Source organism: Prinia subflava, chromosome 24, assembly GCF_021018805.1.
Source record: "Prinia subflava isolate CZ2003 ecotype Zambia chromosome 24, Cam_Psub_1.2, whole genome shotgun sequence".
Taxonomy (NCBI): domain Eukaryota; kingdom Metazoa; phylum Chordata; class Aves; order Passeriformes; family Cisticolidae; genus Prinia; species Prinia subflava.
Window position 1 is genome coordinate 2,927,046 of NC_086270.1, and position 17,792 is coordinate 2,944,837.

The 17,792-nt window shown below is 44.9% G+C and overlaps 1 protein-coding gene across 1 annotated transcript in view; it reads right to left on the reverse strand.

Moving 5' to 3' along the window:
• Positions 1–226: 226 nt before the first annotated feature.
• KIAA0319L (KIAA0319 like) overlaps positions 227–17,792 on the reverse strand; it is a 29,701-nt gene continuing 12,135 nt past the window's right edge. Inside the window, exons 5-21 of the mRNA XM_063419170.1 lie at positions 16,721–16,822; positions 15,771–15,868; positions 14,567–14,654; positions 13,491–13,583; positions 12,803–12,935; positions 11,749–11,977; positions 10,909–11,032; positions 10,239–10,371; positions 9,247–9,395; positions 8,801–8,952; positions 8,487–8,625; positions 8,031–8,190; positions 5,996–6,138; positions 4,890–5,012; positions 4,295–4,385; positions 3,850–3,941; positions 227–1,925 (exon numbers count right to left, since the gene is read on the reverse strand). Coding sequence (XP_063275240.1) covers positions 1,738–1,925; positions 3,850–3,941; positions 4,295–4,385; positions 4,890–5,012; positions 5,996–6,138; positions 8,031–8,190; positions 8,487–8,625; positions 8,801–8,952; positions 9,247–9,395; positions 10,239–10,371; positions 10,909–11,032; positions 11,749–11,977; positions 12,803–12,935; positions 13,491–13,583; positions 14,567–14,654; positions 15,771–15,868; positions 16,721–16,822 — 2,237 coding nt within the window. The 3' untranslated portion in view covers positions 227–1,737. The remainder of the gene's footprint in view (positions 1,926–3,849; positions 3,942–4,294; positions 4,386–4,889; positions 5,013–5,995; positions 6,139–8,030; positions 8,191–8,486; positions 8,626–8,800; positions 8,953–9,246; positions 9,396–10,238; positions 10,372–10,908; positions 11,033–11,748; positions 11,978–12,802; positions 12,936–13,490; positions 13,584–14,566; positions 14,655–15,770; positions 15,869–16,720; positions 16,823–17,792) is intronic.

Sequence of the window (17,792 nt, forward strand, 5' to 3'; positions counted from 1 at the left end):
GTGTGTGGTCCTGGGAGGGTTTGGAGGGAAGGAGCCCTGGGGGAGCCTCCAGGAAGGGGAAGCCTGAGCCAAGCCCCAGCTGTGTGCCAGACAGCCCAGGCAGAGGTGGCCCGTGCTGTGACACCAGCAAATGCCACAGCATCAGCACTGGGAGAGCTGCAGGCTCCAGAGCTGGGCCTGAGGAACAGCTGATTGCCCAAAAAATAAACTCAGCAGCAGCCACGACTACATTCAGTGAGGGATCATCCCCTCACGTTCAATAGTGTTTAATCTTCATCTAGCTCGACACAAATCAGTAGTGCAGCAATATAAATACAACTGAGGAACTTAAAGCCTTTTGGCTTTCATAGCTCATTAAGAAGAAAAAAAAAAAAAGCCAATGAAACCAGTTTCCAGTTTTTAAATTAAACACAAAGAAAGGCAATGAACTGCCCACCCATCCCCAGAGAAGCAGTGGCATCCTTCATGCCAGCACGAGGCTGAGTCCTGCCCGAGGACAGGGTGCAACTCATGACAGCAGCACAGTGAGATAAGGGAGTGGGAATGGGAAAGGACCCCTGTGCCTGTCCTTGGGCAGCAGGGACACAGTGACACGCTGTGCCACGTGCTGCTGGCACTGCCCACTGCCCTCAGAGCTCCCTTTTCCACCACCAAAGGATGCCAGGTGTGATCTTCAGGGCTCTGCAGCCACAACAGCACACGGCCAGTGAGCTGCCAGCTCAGGGAGCAGCCAGCTGGGGACTGCAGAGACCAATCCCCGTCACCTGGGATGTGCAAATTTTAAGGGAAAAAAAAACAAACCAAAAAACCACAGTACACAGTGTTCCTTATCTGAGATATGGTTAATGTCCTGCCTCATGGACGGCCTGGTGACCAACAGAAGGTGCTGGGGCCACGGAACATGTCACAGCTTTGGAATGAAGCCAGACGTTGGACACAGGTACCAAAGGTGGGTGTGTGTGCCCCCCAGCTCTGGTACCCAGCAGGACTTTGCTGCAGGAGGGGCTCTGCCAGTCTGGGCAGTAACCACAGGTCAGCTTTTCACACGTGAACAGGCACCAAGTCCCCAGCATTCCCCATGAGAGCGGCCTGACAGCGATTCAGAGCAGCCACAGACCCCTCTCCTACCTGCAAACTGCCAGAGTGTGACCAGTGTGTTTACATTCCCCTTCCTCTACACTCCAACAGCAGCCAAGTGCATGTGAAAGGACAAGTCTACATTAAATTAGTGCTTAAACCATTAGGGAAGGTGGGAGCAAAGGAGAAGAAAGTTGTTGGATAGCACAAATAACTTGTGGTAGGCTATGGGAGCCTGAAGGGAACTCAGAGCACAGCTCAAGGACTGGACCTTCCTTCTCCAAGAAGATCCAAGGCAAGTGAGCTGGAAGTCCACAGGTGCTCCCTCCACTGCAGTCTGAGGTGGCTTAGGAGGGTCCTGCACATTCACAGTTGCTCCAAGTGGTTCTGTCCTGCCCTCTCCAGATGCCAGCTCTGTCCTTTTCTGACTCTTCTCCTGGGGTTCACAGTTGCCTTCTCCTCCCTTTGATTTCCCTTGAAGTTCAAATTCAAGTACAACCAGTTTTAACCGAATGAAAAGAAACCCACAAAACCGAAGTTATTTTCTGTGAAATGAGTTAGCAGCGTCGTCCTAGCCCAAGTGGCCTCCAAAGGCCCTGGCAGGACAGGGACGGGATTGGCCTTCCCTGCTGAGCTCCAGCCAAGGCTGCCCAAGGGGAGCTATAGGATTTCCTCCCTCTGGTTCTTGGCTTTGAGTGTCAGCTGTCCGTTGCGCAGGGAGCCGTTCTGGCTGCGGAGCAGTTTCCCTTTTTCCCGGTCAGGCCATGTGAAGATGGCTTCATCACTGTCCAGCTCGGACTCTGAGTGCATCAGGCTCGTGTTGAGGACCTGGGTTTTCTGTCTGCCACCTTGAAGGAGAAATATTCCCAGGTTAGAAATGCTTTTAACACCAGTGAACCACCTCACCTTGCTCCATCCCCTCTAAGTCTCCTTTTCCAATCACGTCTGAGAGGCAGCAGAATCTGACTTTCCTCTGTGTGTCTCTTATTCCCTCTGATGCTGAAGCCAAAGCGATCCTGTCTCAGACACTCAGGCATGTCAGAGGTCACAACAACACTCCAAGACAGCACAAAGCACAACAAGCAGACAGGAAGGCAGTGATGTGACCAGAAGGGGCTGTGAGTACATGTGGGAGCTCTGTCTCCCTGACCTTGCTCGGGGCATTGCCTAGAAAACGCTTGGAGGGTTCCTGGCTGGAGTAAGAGAAAATGCAGGTGTGTGAGGGAAGATCTCTGCCATCTCACTACCCTCTCCCTACTCTCCTCTCTGCTACTCCTGCCTGCAAGGGAAGAGAGATAAATTAACAGGATGAATTTAGATTAATGCACAAGGACGAGAGAGAGACATTTACTGATATTGTCAGCAGAGGAAATATTTAAATTTAGCTTTTCCTTAATGGAGAAATACAACATTTCCTCTGTTTAGCAGACAGCTCCCTGGACATATCTAGCAGGGAAAAAGACTTTAGTCAGCAGCCAGCCTGAGAAGCAGCAGGATGAGTTTAGTTACCAGAGAGCAAATGGTGAGGCACATTTAGTACATTTATTGCACAGTGGGCTCTGAGGTGACAGATGGTCAGAATAAAGCAGAGTTGGGTGCTGAGGGAGGGAAACACAGCCGGGTTTCCTGCAAGGGTATCCGTGTTTGAGCAGTTGGGACAGCCTGGTCCTCGGAGGAGCAGCTGATCAGTCTGTCACTGCAATGCCCTCCATGCTGCTCTTGGGCACTGCTCACTTTGCTGGAACCATTAAATGGGATAGCACTGGGAGGAGTGGTTATTCTCCCCTAGCAAACAAGGATCAGGGAGTCTTTTCCATGCACAGTTAACACATCCCCTTCTCTAGACAAAACCAGGAAACACTCTGTGAAACACACACTCAGCAGCTGCAGAGCTCCCTGACATTCAGCAGGGTTGCACTTGGCACATCCTTTCCAACACTTCTTTCTTTTCCTGGTCAGTCAGCAGGTGACCACGGCTTGGATCATGTATCAGATAAAAACACCCCAGCCCGAAATAACTCCCTGATCTTTGCAAAGCACCCGACAAGCACTCTCAGGACAGCAATGTGGGCAGGAAAATGCTGGCTAAGAACACTGAAGGCAAATCCTGCCTTTCTGGAATGAGCCAATGGACCTGTTGCCATGTGGAGCACTGAGGAATTCATGGATCTCCCTCTGAAATGCACCTGCTTACTGAAAAACTACAGGATAACCTAAAATGTGAAATTTTCACAGCCTGATGTGCATAGGAGTTGCATAAGTAAGTCGATGAACTAGTTCTTTGTGGTGGGCAAGCAGCAGAGCACAAATAAACCTCAATCTCTCCAGTACACAAGTATTTTCAGGTTGTTTTCAGGTGTTGATCAGTTTAGTGTCACTGAATTCCTGCTTTGCTGTAGAGAATGACCAAAGAATTGCACATTAGCAAGAAGGGAACCACCAGAACCCAGTGGGAAACTTTAGAGAAGAAGAAGTTACAGTCAAAACCCAATTTTGGGCTTCCTGAGTCAGCCTGTTCTGTACAGATTAATGCATCCACTTCCTACTTCTGAGGGACCAAGTGGAGACAGCAGGACCAGGCCAGTTTCAGCCCCAAACTTAAGAGTTGGATGACTTTGCTAAATACCCCATATAGAGATCTGAGACAAGCTCTCCTGAGACCCCTCTGTCAGTCCCTACATCACATTTGTTTCACTGTGATTTTAAGTCCACTGAGAAAGGGCTCTCAGTCAGCAGTCTGGAAGTGCTGAGCTCTTCCCTCTCATGTTTTACCTGCTTTGGGATTTGGTTTTAACTCCAGGCTTTCTTGATCCGTTGCATCCAAAATCTTGTATTTGCTTTTTCTTTTGGATTTTCCTTTCCGTCTAAAGGGGAGGAAAAGGAATTAAGAGACAGTCCATTTCCAAAAAAGCCACAGAAAAACAACTCTGATCCTCAAAGCTAAAGCACTTGCTATTTAGGATTATGTTCATATTACAAAGTGAAACATTAAAATGTTGCTAAGTTGCACATTTATAAGTTAATCCAAATTTTGCTTCTTAACATAACCCAGAGTTCTGGGACTTCAACGTTTAACTTGAAACATTTAAGTGAGAAAAGCCAACATCCCAAGGCTCAGCAGATGACCTGCTGGGACAATGGGTTTGAATTTTAACCTCCTACTGCAGACATTTGGCTGTGAAACCTGGATACAGCAGAGGTTTGGTCTCAGTCCCACCTCTTGCAGCAGCAGATCACCATCCATGACAAGATTCCAAAGGCAACCACGATGACAAAAGATGCAATGATCACATACAGCACACTCCACTCTGCAAGCAAAACAGAGGTAAACACGTTTTGGCACCTCATACAATTGACAGTGCACGTTTTAGGGGAATATTGTTAGGAAAGAAAAGGCAAAGCCTGTCCCTTTGCAGAATCAGAGGCCGGCATTCCCCACTGGCAGCATCACCAGATCCCCTTGGGAAGTTCGAGACCCTGTGTGTGACTCACTGGGTAGTTTCTACCGTGTGTTGGTTTATAAAATTTGCTTTCCTGTGGCAGGAAAGCCTCTGTACAGACATGACAGAAGAGAGCTGTGATTTAAACACCCAGAATTGACTCAACTCTTGGTGAGTGTTCACTGGGGGGTCTGAAGGAGACTCACTCCCCTATCAAACATCATCTGCACAGAAGGTGAGACAAGCGACTGTGTCCTGGCATCAGCATCTCATCAGAGGAACCGGGAGGCTGCAGGTGCCTGGCACTGTGCCCACCCTGGCTTTCAAACACGGGTTTCTCTGGAGGTGCCCACCCCAGGGGGGTTCACGTACCGCAGTTGCTCTCGCCGTCCCCCATCTGCACCCGCAGCAAATTCTCCATCCAGAACGGGTCGCACACGCAGCGCTTGGTGAAGGAGTCGCAGCGCCCGTGCTCGGAGCAGTTCAGCTGACAGGCTGGGGGCCAAAACCAGCAAGGTGAACTAAATGACTCACGGGTGAGGCAAAAATGGGACAAAATAGCTCAACACAACACAGCCAACCCCTCCTGCAGGCTCTGACCTGAATGTGGCCCCTCTGTAGCTCATTCGTAGCTCAGCTGTACTCACCAGAGGTGAGAAGTGCAAACGTAAGCACCTGGGCCTCCTGCCAAACTGAAACATCCCACTTCACCAGCAACATGCATTTTGCCTAATAAATCCTCGTTTTGATATACAAGTTGTATATTTGTCAAGTAAATGTTTTTAAACAAAGTTTTGATTTTCCGATTCAAACCCCACCTGTGAGACAGACAAGAAACAAACAGAGCCTTTGGAGGGGCCAAATAGAACTGAAAAATGGCTTCTGAAGGCCACAAAATGGTAAGATCAGGAAGTAATGAAAATAATTACACAGTTCTAGTTTCAAACCTCTGACTGATCAGCAAATTTTGCTCACAGGATGGTTCTCATAAAAGAAAAACAGTGCCAATGTTGTAAAGATGTAAAATAATGATAGAAATGGAACATTTCCTGCAGACTGATGTTTGTGCTGCACAGGAAACGAGTGGGTTCACAGCGACCAAGATGTGCAGCTTACTTTATTTTTATTTTATTTTATTGCAGTTTTCAGGATGACACTCATTTCAGTGGCTGTAGTCCATTAACACTGTATTTTAGTTTCTTAAGTATCAATCTGCTTTTGGTTTTGTGAACTCTTATCTTTACAGCAACACTGCAAGTAATTATTTATAAGAAGTGAAATAGTGAATAGACAGAATTAATTGGTAAATAAGTGCTTAGTGAACAGTCTAATAGACTTAATTTTCTGCTTCCCATTTATTAACAAGGAAGCTCCTGCAGTGAGGGTAAGTGTGTGGGTGTTTTTAGCACCCTTATTCTGGCAGGCAGCTGCAAAGAAGGTAAAAGATGTTCAGTCTGTCCCAAGAGACTCTCACTTACTGACTGTGTTAATCTCCAGAGCCCGGAAGATGAGGAAGTCTGACTGTTGCTTCCTCAGCTCGTTCTTCAGCGTCCAGGCCACCTCTCGTCCTTTGAATATCTGATGGGGAGGCTGGTTCTGCACAAAGAACACCATCTTGGTGCTGGAAGAGAGGCAAGAATTATTATCTGCTGCTTTTTTAAACATCAGGTAGAGAGCCACACTCTCCATTCTGTCATTAGAGGAGGGATTTATACAGAATCCCACATTTTTTTGAAGATCAGACTTCTGGCTCTGTTTGAAAGCAGAAATGGCAGACCTGGTCCTACAGTAGAAAACCCTTCAGGGTATCTGATCCATTCATGTTTTCCAAGCTAGGGCTGCACTGTTCTTTGCACATCAAGCAGATCTTTACATGTTCATGCTAGGCAGCAAATTCCCAAAATTTAGGGTTCTGCTGTATTCATATTCTCCTCCCTGTGGGATCCTTAGACTTTACTACACCTGGAACTTGAGGGTCCATTTACCTGCTCAGCAAAGAGCTCCAGCACCAGACAATGGAAGCTTAGAGTCTTTTGCAGAGCTGAGTTTGAATACACCGAGTGCTATAGCCCAAAACCAACCCAGGTGTGAAAGATTCTGTATTCTGCAGCTTTTACTGCATTAACTTTATGATAGAACTTGTTCCTCATGGCTTGCTCACCTTGCAGAACCCTGTGGATCCTTTAGACTCACAAAAGGATGCATGAATGTTTGAGATTTATTATCACTAGTGAGCTTATGAGTCAATGGGATATCAGTGAATCCCTCAGAGTACGTGAAAAAGAACAAACCAGCAGTTAGAGGAAAAAGCTCTTTTTTAAACAGCACAAGTTACTTTGATAGTGGAAGCAAAAATGGGATCTTAAAGCCATCTGTCAGGAAACAATCTCTGCTCCTTTATAACACTTCCCACTCTTTTGTCTGCTTGAATACATAAACAAATGAAGCATTAATGACAAGAATCTCTTACTTGCCTTACTCAGGGGCGACTGGCTTGCTCATGGCAGAGACAGAGAGCTAATGTTACAACACAAAGTGCTGGCTCCTCTGTTCTCAGCTCTCTAGGTTTGCATGGACAATGAATTCTGATTTTCCTGCTACAGCAGGCCACGATGACATGAAAGAATTGATACAGCACTCAGGGAAGTGTAAAGTAACAGCAGATTTATTGCTGACTTGCTGCAGGACTTTAGGCATATCGCTTAAATCTTCTTCAGTGCTTTAGGTACTTTAAAACTGCTCCCCTTTTAATTAAAATTAAGTGCTGTATTGCACTTATTTCAATAGACCGCCACTCATGGCTTGTTGCCACTCTCCAGGCAGGCAACATCACCCTGACCTACAGCCCTGCTCAGTAGCCAACTTCCACATTTTTAGGAGAAATACAGTTCTCTGTAAGCCAACTAGAAATCAAAATAAGGCTTTTCTATCTCTTCAAACAGAATTTACATTGGCTTTCAACATTTTTTCATACACTAAGTTGAAGTAGTTGTGTAGGCAATAAAAGTACTGCAGAATTAGTGGAAGGTGTCCCTGCCTGTGGCTGTGTGGTTGGACAGGATGATCCTTTTAAGGTCCCTTCCTACCCAAACCAGTTTGTGATTGTACGAACTATCAATTTGGCATGAAGGTGAGGAGGATTGTTGCACACTCTGGTGTGTTGTATTTCAGCAAACTCCTGCACCAAGCCCCGTTACTTCTCCAGTTACAAATCACAGCTGCAGAACATCCCTTCACACAGTCTCCACAATTTTCAAAAAACAAATCAGATTTGTTCTTATTTTACAGGTTTGAGGTGACAAGACATTAGCAGCAGCAGTTTTCAAGGGCAATGCACCATCTCCAGAGGGGAAAGGTACTCAAGACCTGCTAGGCAACTCTGATCTGCACAGGAATATCAACATTAGGCAACAACTCCACATGTTCTGATGATCCAATCTGCTTCCCAAGAGACCTGGATTTCCCAAACCCTCCAGCAATTCCTCCCTGTGTACCCTCCCAGATGAATCCCACCTTTGTTCAGTGTATGGCTGGATCTTTTGCACGGTGATGTCTGAGTCGAGGACCCCCAGCAGCACCCCTATCTGCCGGATGAACATCCCCTTCTGCCGCTCCGTCAGCTGGCTCACGTTCACATCCAGAATTATCTCCACCAGGTTATTTTTCCTAGGATCTAGAAAGAATGTAGATAGTACAGATATTTAGAGTTTCTATTTTAGCTCTCTTTCCAGGAGGTTTCAGATTTGAACTCAGAATGACAGAGTGGCACTGTGGGAAGGGACACAAGTATGACTTTCACAGGTAACAGAAGCAGTGAGAGTGAGCCCTCAAAAACCACAGGAAAACACAACCACATCCCCCAACATTTCTGATGTTTACAGTTCTAAACTGGACTAGATGACACATTTTAATCGCAGTATACTGTATCCAGAGGGTTGCAGAGAAATACAGCACAAAACCCAGACTCACCAGGCTTGACCTCCACCGTGGTCCTTTCCACATCACTCTCTCCTTTGGCATCTGTTACTCTGAGATGAAATGTGTAGGTCCCTTCCACCAAATTGGACAGGAGAAGGACAGGATGATGGTCTGAATTATTTAAGACTTCCTGGAAGGCAGAACAAAGTAAATACGATGAAAAAAAAGGATCAAAGTAGCACCATGTGTCATCATATTTCAGGATACGACAGCGTAACAGCCCAATGCTGAGCTTTGTATTTCTTCAGAAGCTGTCAGCACTATCTTACACTGATTTTTGTGATCCTTTACAAAAGAAAGCTCACCCCAGCTGCAGGGCTCCCCTCATCCCGGGTCCACAAGTAGCTGACAATCCCCTTATCATCAGAGGACTTTGATCCATCCAACTCCGCTGTGTTTGTGGGCAAGGTGATGACAACATTACCAGCAATCTTTGCAATGGGCGGCTTGTTTATCTCTAAATAAACAGAGAGAAAGCACTTGGAGAAAGATCTTGTCATGCCCAATCCAAAATTACTGCATTAGATCTCCAGTGTACTCCAGAAATCCCTGTCTAAGCCTAGGGAGGAGAAGAGAAATACTGCAGGATTAAGCTGAAGATACCGTTCTTCCAGAAAAGGGCAAACCTCAAGGCCACTCCAGTGCTCTCCACATTGTCTCCTTCCATTCCTTACTTTTATAGTTTCTCTGAACACAGGTTTTGCTCAGAAATAAGCTGTGACTGAGGAGATCTGCTCGTGCCTGGATGTACCTTCTTTGACGATGACGTTGACGGAGCTTTGGCTCTGCAGGTTCCTCTCATCTTTCACTGTCAGGGTGAACTCGTATGTCCCAACCTGGAGGCCTGTGACAGTGGCAATGCTGCTGTTGGCATTCTCCAGCTTCACACCATCTGGACCCCTAACCAAAGCACAAGGATTTTGGTTAGTTTTTGACCCTTTTTCAGGGGTTTTGATCAGTTTAAACTTTGCACAGAGCACTGGAGGCAGCCTTGCTTCAAACAGGAGCCTGGGAACAGAAGTCCATGATAAAGAGCAAAATTATGTTCTCCAGTTACAGCAAGATAATCTAAAGAGTAAGTGCAGGATCAAGAACAAAAAGCTGAATTTCTGGCAGTTAAATGCTTTGGTTAATTTTAAACCAGAGGAACACTGATATCAGCATTTAGGTGGTGTTTACAAATAGTGGTACTTTCAGCAAATTAGCTTGAGAACTGCACAATGAGCCAATTTTGTAAAAAAAGAGGTGCAAAGCAAAAACAGCCCTTCATTTCTAGGGCTTTGCACAGACTTTGCATTAGCAAACAGAAAAAGCGACTGCAAGTTGCTCACGGGCTTTTTCCTGAATTCCTTAAAGCATTTCAGGGAATTTAGAGTTGGAAGAGAACTCTGCCTCATTTAAACAAACTGCAAAAGCATCGAGTTAGGAGGCCCTGCTGTTGTTTTATCACAAGGGTCAGTCTTTCCATGAGACCAAGACCAAGCTCCACTGCTGTGAATGGAAACACAGCTGAGTCACACCACGCTCAGAGTGGGAGTCAAAGAGATGAAGGCAAAGCTATTTCTCATGCTCAAAGAAAACTCCACTTCTTTCCCATCAAACAGAAATCCTTGCCTTATTCAGGTCACTGGTAAAGCTTGTCAGGCTCAATGTGATCATATCGAACACAAGGGAGGTGTGGGGGGAGTGACTTGTTTTAAATGAAGGGTTTGGATATACAAGAACATGGAAGGTGATTCACACCGTGTTTTTTCCCAAAGAAAGGAGACTATCTTCTGGTCATCTGAGCTCTTGCTGCCATCTAGAGTGGTGCTGTCCACAGGAAGAGTCAATTCTTTATCTGGACCAGCATCTGCCTTTGGGGGCTTGTTGTTCTCTGGAAAAGAATGCAGGATTTCTCATACACACACCACAAAGCTGAAGCTTAAAACACCACCACTAAGATTTTCTCCACTACCCACCCCATTGCCCACTACCTTGTACTCAGATAAAGTGAGGTTCAAAGCAGTTAAGAATTCCAATTAGCATTTCATTCACACATCTGCAATAAAATGAGACTGAAAACTAGGAGTTCTGATTTTTGCTCTCACTCTCTAAGTACTGCTCCACTTTTCCTGTCCCCATCCCACAACCCAGCACCGTGGGCAGACACAGCTGTTTGGAAATACAATCCTGCCTTTATTGGAGGAAAATATCAATTAAGTTACATGGTGTAAAATAAGAGAATGTCCAACAAAGGCAATATTCTACAAGCTTTCTTTTGCTCATTTATCAGCAATATACCAGTCCAGAATAGTCTTAAATCAGAGCAGCTTTTCTGAAAGTCACCTTAAGATGTAGAGGTTGCTGACAGATCACTGCTCACCTCCAAGCCCAGGAAGGGAAGCAGCAGCAGCAGGTGAAGGCAGCTTACCTGGCTGGACGATGACAGTGACCTCTGCAGTGGACTGGTGCCCAGCAGAATCAGTCACTATGAGCTGGTAGGTGTAATCACCTTCCTGCATTGCAGAGAGCTGCAAGACTGGTGTCCTCACGCCCTGTGAGAAAAGATATTCATGGATTAAAAACCACCCTCACACAGATGATGATAGAGCAGAAGACTCTGATTCTAAAGAAACTATTCCCAGCAGATTCTAGGGGGTTATTACCAACTCCTGCTATGGGAGCAGGAGTCTGTGCCACTCCAACATGCAAAGCTCTTGCAGCTAAATTTATGCACACTATAAGGACACTGTTGTGAGACATAAAAAGAGTAATGCCATACAAGCAGACCTTTTGGGATTCAGTAGTTCCCAACTCCAGTAAAATCTCTGGGGAATCCTGTGCAAATCCCACACATTGTGAACCTGATTCATAGACTTTCTTATTCTATGAATTTGACAACAGCAATAATCTTTAAAAGAAAAATGATGACAGAGAAACAAGTTCCAACATTTACTGTTTAGCGCTGAGGAGAGTCTGGCCAGTATCAGCAAAATTTAGACTCCAAGATTCAGATTAAAAATTCCCACCTCTCTCAATCCCCCTTCTTCAGCAGGATTTAAAAATGCATTGCTCAAGAAAGGAAAGGCTGGTGCACCAGCTCAGCCACTAAACCAGTACCAGCCTCACACAGATTTAACTTTAAGCACATTCCTAATCATCACACGTTTGCTCTGTAGGATTCTAAAAGACATTTGCTAACATTCCATTAAAACTGGTATGATTATAGATAAAAACCCAGCTAGTGAGCAATCTGGAGACCTGCACTGACCTGCATCTCCATCACTTTCCCTTTGCTGTTGGGGCTGAGCAGCCACTCGTAGCTGACGATGCTGTGGTCGTCCGTGCTCTGGTTGCCGTAGAGCGTGATGGAGTTCTGGGGCAGGGTGATCACCTGGTTTGGGCCAGCATTGGCCACTGGAGGATAATCCACTGCCTTCTTCACGGTCAGGTTGGCAGTGGTGGAGTTGCTGGCACCATCTGAGTCCACGACTGTTAGACTGAAGAGGGAAAAAAGAAGTGAAAGCACTGAAGAGTGATGGTGATTAGAGCTGCACACAGCCTTTTCTGAATAGAAACTTCCCCCAAATGTTCAATTATCAGCCTCAGAGCAATGCAAGGAATTCAACAGTCACATCCATCTCTCACTTGAAATCTAACAGCCAGTTCCAAGGTGAAACACAGACGTGCATTACATCATCTCAGGTAGGCTGGTACCACAAAACAGAACTGCTTCTTGCTAAATCTAGATCTGAACATGGTTAGTTCATAATGCTTAACAAGAAAGCAGCATTCAGTAAGAGGTACTCCTGTTTATTTTACTTTAAATAGACCTGCTGATGCAGTGATGGACACCACAGCAAAGGACAGGCCAAAGAGAAAATACAGAACAAATACAAAAGTAAAATCAGCTAACACCTATTGCCCAGGCTGTGCATTGAACCATTAGGCCTCATTCACTTATCTGAGACAAACACATGGCATTTAAAAACTGGATTTGAAGACTGAATTTCTTCCTAAGCCTTTACCTAAAGAGTTTAGATTTGACATTTCAAGAGACGTTTTGTAGCACTGACAGACCAGCCATCATCTTAACCAGGGCTACAAGTCAAGAATAAGAAGTAGCTGGACAGCTTATCTCTCCTGAAGTGCAAAGCTACAAAACTACTTGAAAGTGTAGGAGTGGAGAGAGAGAGAACATCACAAAATGGAGTTCTCTCCATGTTTTGTGGGTTTTGGGTTTTTTTCAACCAGATTAACACTTCAGGAATCACATTTCACTCTGAAGGGATGAGAACTGATGGACTGTCCCAGGTGTGACCTACCTGAAGGTGTAATTCCCAGGTACCAGGTTGGTCAGTGTCAGTATGGGAGTATCACTGGAAACCTTCTCCTCCCGCAGGGGACCCTTCAGCTCTTCCCAGTGGTAGCTGATGATTTTATCATCATCAGTGCTTTCTGTTCAGTAATGGAGGAAAACACACACACAAGGAGTTGGAAAATGCTGCTTCACAGATTCCAGATGGACAGTCCCTACTTCTGCCCTGGGCTTAGTGGGTAAAGGTATTTTTGGTCCCTGTTATGCTCAGACACCCAAACTGTAACAAATCAGTGCTACTTGGGGTTAAGACAACCTGAATTTGTTTAAAGGAACTCCTGAAAAGCTCTACTGCAGGTCAAGATCACTGGAAGTGGTGTGTCAGTAACTTACACGTTTGAAGATTAGCCAAGAACCCAGTAATTTTGATGACAGTAATTATTTTTTGATTTTAAGCAGCAACCTCCAGAGCTTTTCCTTTTTTAGGAGATGGGCTCCAGCCAGTGCCCTTCAAAAGGGAACATGGATAGGTGTTGTTGTGTGTGTTCTGCTCTCCTGGCCAGAAAGGCTAATTCTTTTCACTGAATTGTGTTTGACAGTGTCACTGTTTCTCTTAAACTTTATGCAGAAGCCAGTCCAGGACCAAACACAAACCAGCCCTGCTGAATGCTGCACTTAAACCTGCAGGTACTCACTGCTGCCGTCGATCAGAGTGGAGATGGTTGGCAGGGAGATTTCCTGGAATGCTGGGGACACGATGGCAACAGGAGGCTGATTCACCCGGGGCTCTGCAACAACAACCCAGCTGTTACCATGGCACTACAGACAGAAAGCCCTGGCCAAGGAACTGCAAAACTATTACCAACAGTGATTTGTGCTTCCAGCACGTTCTACACCAGCTTGGGAGGAATCAGTGATTTTAAAAGGAGGTTAAAATAGGGTGGAGGTGAGCAGCCAGCACACCAGTGCTCTGGGAAGGCTGCTCTGCATCAATTTTCCCCTAGTGGGTCAAACACCCACAGCTTCTTGCCACGGTGTGGCTGCTGCTCTGAAAAGTGAAGGATTTTGGTGCCTGCTGCCAGCTGCAAAGTCACTGCTTATAAGGAAATGATCAGCCACAGCACCCAGAAGACCAGCCACACTCTGGCTAATTTAGGGACTGCAAGAGCCCTTCTTTGCCCATAAAGCTTGTACAAGAAGTCTTGCTGAAGACTAAAATGAAGGGGTTTGATTGAAATCTCTGGTTGTCTCTTTACACAGGCCACCTAAAAAGTGAGGCAGTCAGCACAAGATGCTGCATCTCCATAAGCTCATCTGCAAACCATATCTTACAATAAGAAATGAGATTTGACTTAACCTGTCACAGGGAAGAAAGGAACCTCCAAAGGAGCTTCAAAGCTCTGGTTTTCTCTTCAGTATTTGCTCCTGCTGCTATATTTTGTCAGATGCAGCCAGTTTTTATGGAAGCAGTGGCCTCTCAGGGTGAGGTGTTTGTGGAGCACTTCCCTATCAGGATTACAGCTCTTTTATCAAGTGGTTGGCTTGATGCAGTACAGAAAAAATAGCTGCGTATTAGCAATAGCTTCCTATCTCAGGAAATTATTTAATACATGCACATATATGTGTGTGTATATACACACAAACACATGGCACAAGTTCACAGCACAGTGAATTATCACCACACTAAACCAAATAATCTAACCCCATGGTACAGCAGTCTTGGCTTGTCAGACATGGGTGAAGTGAAGGAAAATGCAACCCCAGCACTCACTTGGATTCACTGTCACGTTCACGTATCCCTCTCCGTGTGCGTTCTCCCCGTCCACGACCACTTTGAACTCGTACAGACCAACAGTAAGCTGGAAACAAACACAAAGGATTATTTACCTACAGGTTGGTGGCACCCTGGCAGGACTTATTGGAAGGTCAAGTTCCTGTGCTTTGGCACAGGAGCACTCTGCACACAGTAAAGGATGGTTTCCAGGCCAAAATGGTATTACACATATTTTAGTTTACAATGGCTATGCAGAAACCAAAGACTTGTATTTGTCTGTGCCACAAGATTGTCAGTCAAGCTTTATTTTCTAGGAAAAAAAAAAGGCAAACAGAAGAGAGATAAGAGAGATTAGTTCAGGTTGTCTGGCCACAGGAATCTCTACTAGCAGATTGCATTTGAGGTGAGAAAGGCTACGTGTGAGAAGAAAAATCTCTTCTTGTGTGTTTTTATAAATGCAAGTATTTCTTCTCTTCCTTCTAGGTGACATGAGGCAGGCAGTCACCTCTTCACCATTCACTGTTGAGCTAAAATGAAAGGGTGAGGGACCAGGTGCTGGATAACAATCTTAATACACAAAAGGCTGAAGCCCTGACAGAGACCTGCACACTCCTTTCAAAAGCTTTGGCTCTGCATGATATCCTTATTAAAGCCTGTAGATTTTTTTCTGAGTGCAATAGAATCCAGGCTGCTCAAAGGAATGTCTCAAGTACAGCACTGTATATTCACAGCACTCAGAGTAATTTCCTTGTTAAGAATCCCCACATGCAGGAACAGGCAATCCTTTCCCTGTTAGAGCTTGTCTAAGAGCAGCAGCCAGGGACATGCCATGAGGTATTGCAGGACTCTCATGAAAGGAAGCAGCAAGTTCCTCTTCCAGTGGGCAGCACAAGGCTCAGACCTAACCTTGTACTACCACAGGAATATTCCTACCTCTTGTTACTGTTAAATTGTGCCATGTGTGTGCCTGGTCACACTGCTTGAATCTCCTGAAATGAATTTCCTCTTTCCCTCGTGCCAGATCAATCTCCTTTTTCTAAGAGCCTCAGAAGAGGGCTTGCAGTCAAATGTTGGCTGCTTGCCCATCATGCAATTTCCTATTCATCCTGAAATCCCATACAAGTCTTTCCTGGCTTCTGGGGTCCCCAAATTCTCCATTTGGCATTTCACACAACAGGACACAAAGCAGCCAAAGCTTTACCTTAGACAATGTCAGGGTCTGGGAGTGCTTCCCTGCCATTTCTCCACTGTAGTCTTTTGGATGAGTAATCAACTCCCACTCATAGGAATATGTGGTTCCTTATGAAAAAAAGAAAAGGTCCAGATGTTTGTTTTCAAAGCATGTCTTTCTGCCGTGGTAAAGAACTGCAAAGGTATTAAACATTTACAAGGCACATTCTGCTGCACTGTGGAGAAATGAGACAGCTTGGGCTGTAGCTTTTTGGGAATATACCCAGGAAAAGAGACAATCTGTGCTTCTAAACTCATTTACTCCGGAATCAAAACCCATCTTTCAGCCTCCAAGGCAAATGAAGAGCTTTGGAACAATTACAGCTCCAGGATAATAAGAGAGAAAAGCCTTATCACATCCCCAGATCCTGCAGACACAGGAATGCCAATTTTTGAACGGGAATGAATCAATCCCTGCTGCCACACAACACAGAACACACCTGCCTCTACAGCTCCCACTGCCACAGTGGACAGAGCTAAGATAAGAACTTTAAAAATACTTGCCAACAATTTGCATGATGAAATGAGGAGTGTATAGAATGTGTTCCTCAGCAGGCAAATACCCCAATTCAGATTTCAATCACTTGTTAATACAGCTTAGTTCCTATCAGCAAATATCAAGAATAGATGCTAAAAATCGAATTCTTCCTCACACACCACTCTGAGAATGTGCCATCTCTTCTCCCAGCTCTTCCCACAATCTCTCAAATCCACTGGCTTTATTGCACTTTCTATTTTTTTGTGCCTCACTATTTGCTCTAAGAGGCAGCACGAGGTAATAGCTGAGTACGAAAAATTTCCACAGGAAAGTGCTCTCTGACAAAAGACATTTTTGAGACTGCCCTTATTACATGCCATACATAATGACAGTTTGCCTTCTCACATCCCAAGCCCTTAGCAGAATTCCCAGGGAAGCCTTACGAGGTGGTGGTTCAGGAAGCACAAATGCATTCAGCTGAACTTCATTCTTTGGCAGGGTCACTTCGACACTGTCCCCAGCAGAAACCACCAGCTCCTTCACAGCTGAAAGGGACAAACACAGAATTGGAAGAGGAACAGGAAAAAAAAATAATGTACATAAATCCACCTTGGTTTCAGTTTATGGAATAAACCCCAGCTACAAATGATGATGTATTTTGTAAACATCCTGTTCCTCAACAGACTTCCCATTTCAGGTTTTGCTCTCCTTGTCAATGCAAAAGCACTAAAGAGGGTTTACAATTTTTAGACAAGCCCAAAATTACTCAGTCACCTCTCTCTTTGCAGATACTGTACTAAAAGGTGGCCCTTGGGCCCTGCATAGGGAAGTCTCCTCACCTAGGTCCAGCAGGACTGGGAAGAGTTTGACTTGACAGATTTTGGCAGAGAACTCAGCTGCAGGCTCATGGCACAGCAAGACAAACACTGCTACTTCCAAACTGCAATTCCACAGCTTCACAAATATATAAAGAATCCACAGAATTTCTTTTTTGAAAAACTGCTTGAGGGCTAAGAGAATTTTTTTAACCTGCATGGCTACCACACAGGGTATGAAAGCTCAAGATACAAACCTGGTCCTTTTATTTATATATTCTTTTCCACCCCTGCTCAAGAATTTTCTTACCATTCCATTTCAAATAAACTGCTTTTAAAGACTACAGGGTAACCTTGAAAACTATGGCCAGGGACATTTTTTTTCTGCTTTTTATTAGCATTAAGATTACCAGAAAGTTGAACATATTTCTTAAAAACACCTCTTGGCCTCCTCATCTCCTTATTCCCTTCCCATCTACTTTATATTTGTCTTTTTATTATTGGACCTGAGAACTATGCAAAGAAAATATGCCTTCTTTAGTCTGACCCTGTCAAAGACAACGTTTCAAAGGTATGCACAAAAAATCCAAGTTAAAAAAATGGGAAAAAAGAACCTTAAACATTCAGCTATTTCCCCACCTTTATTATCTATTATTTATCTATCTTCCAATTTTAATAGCTAGTGGAATTAAACACCTTT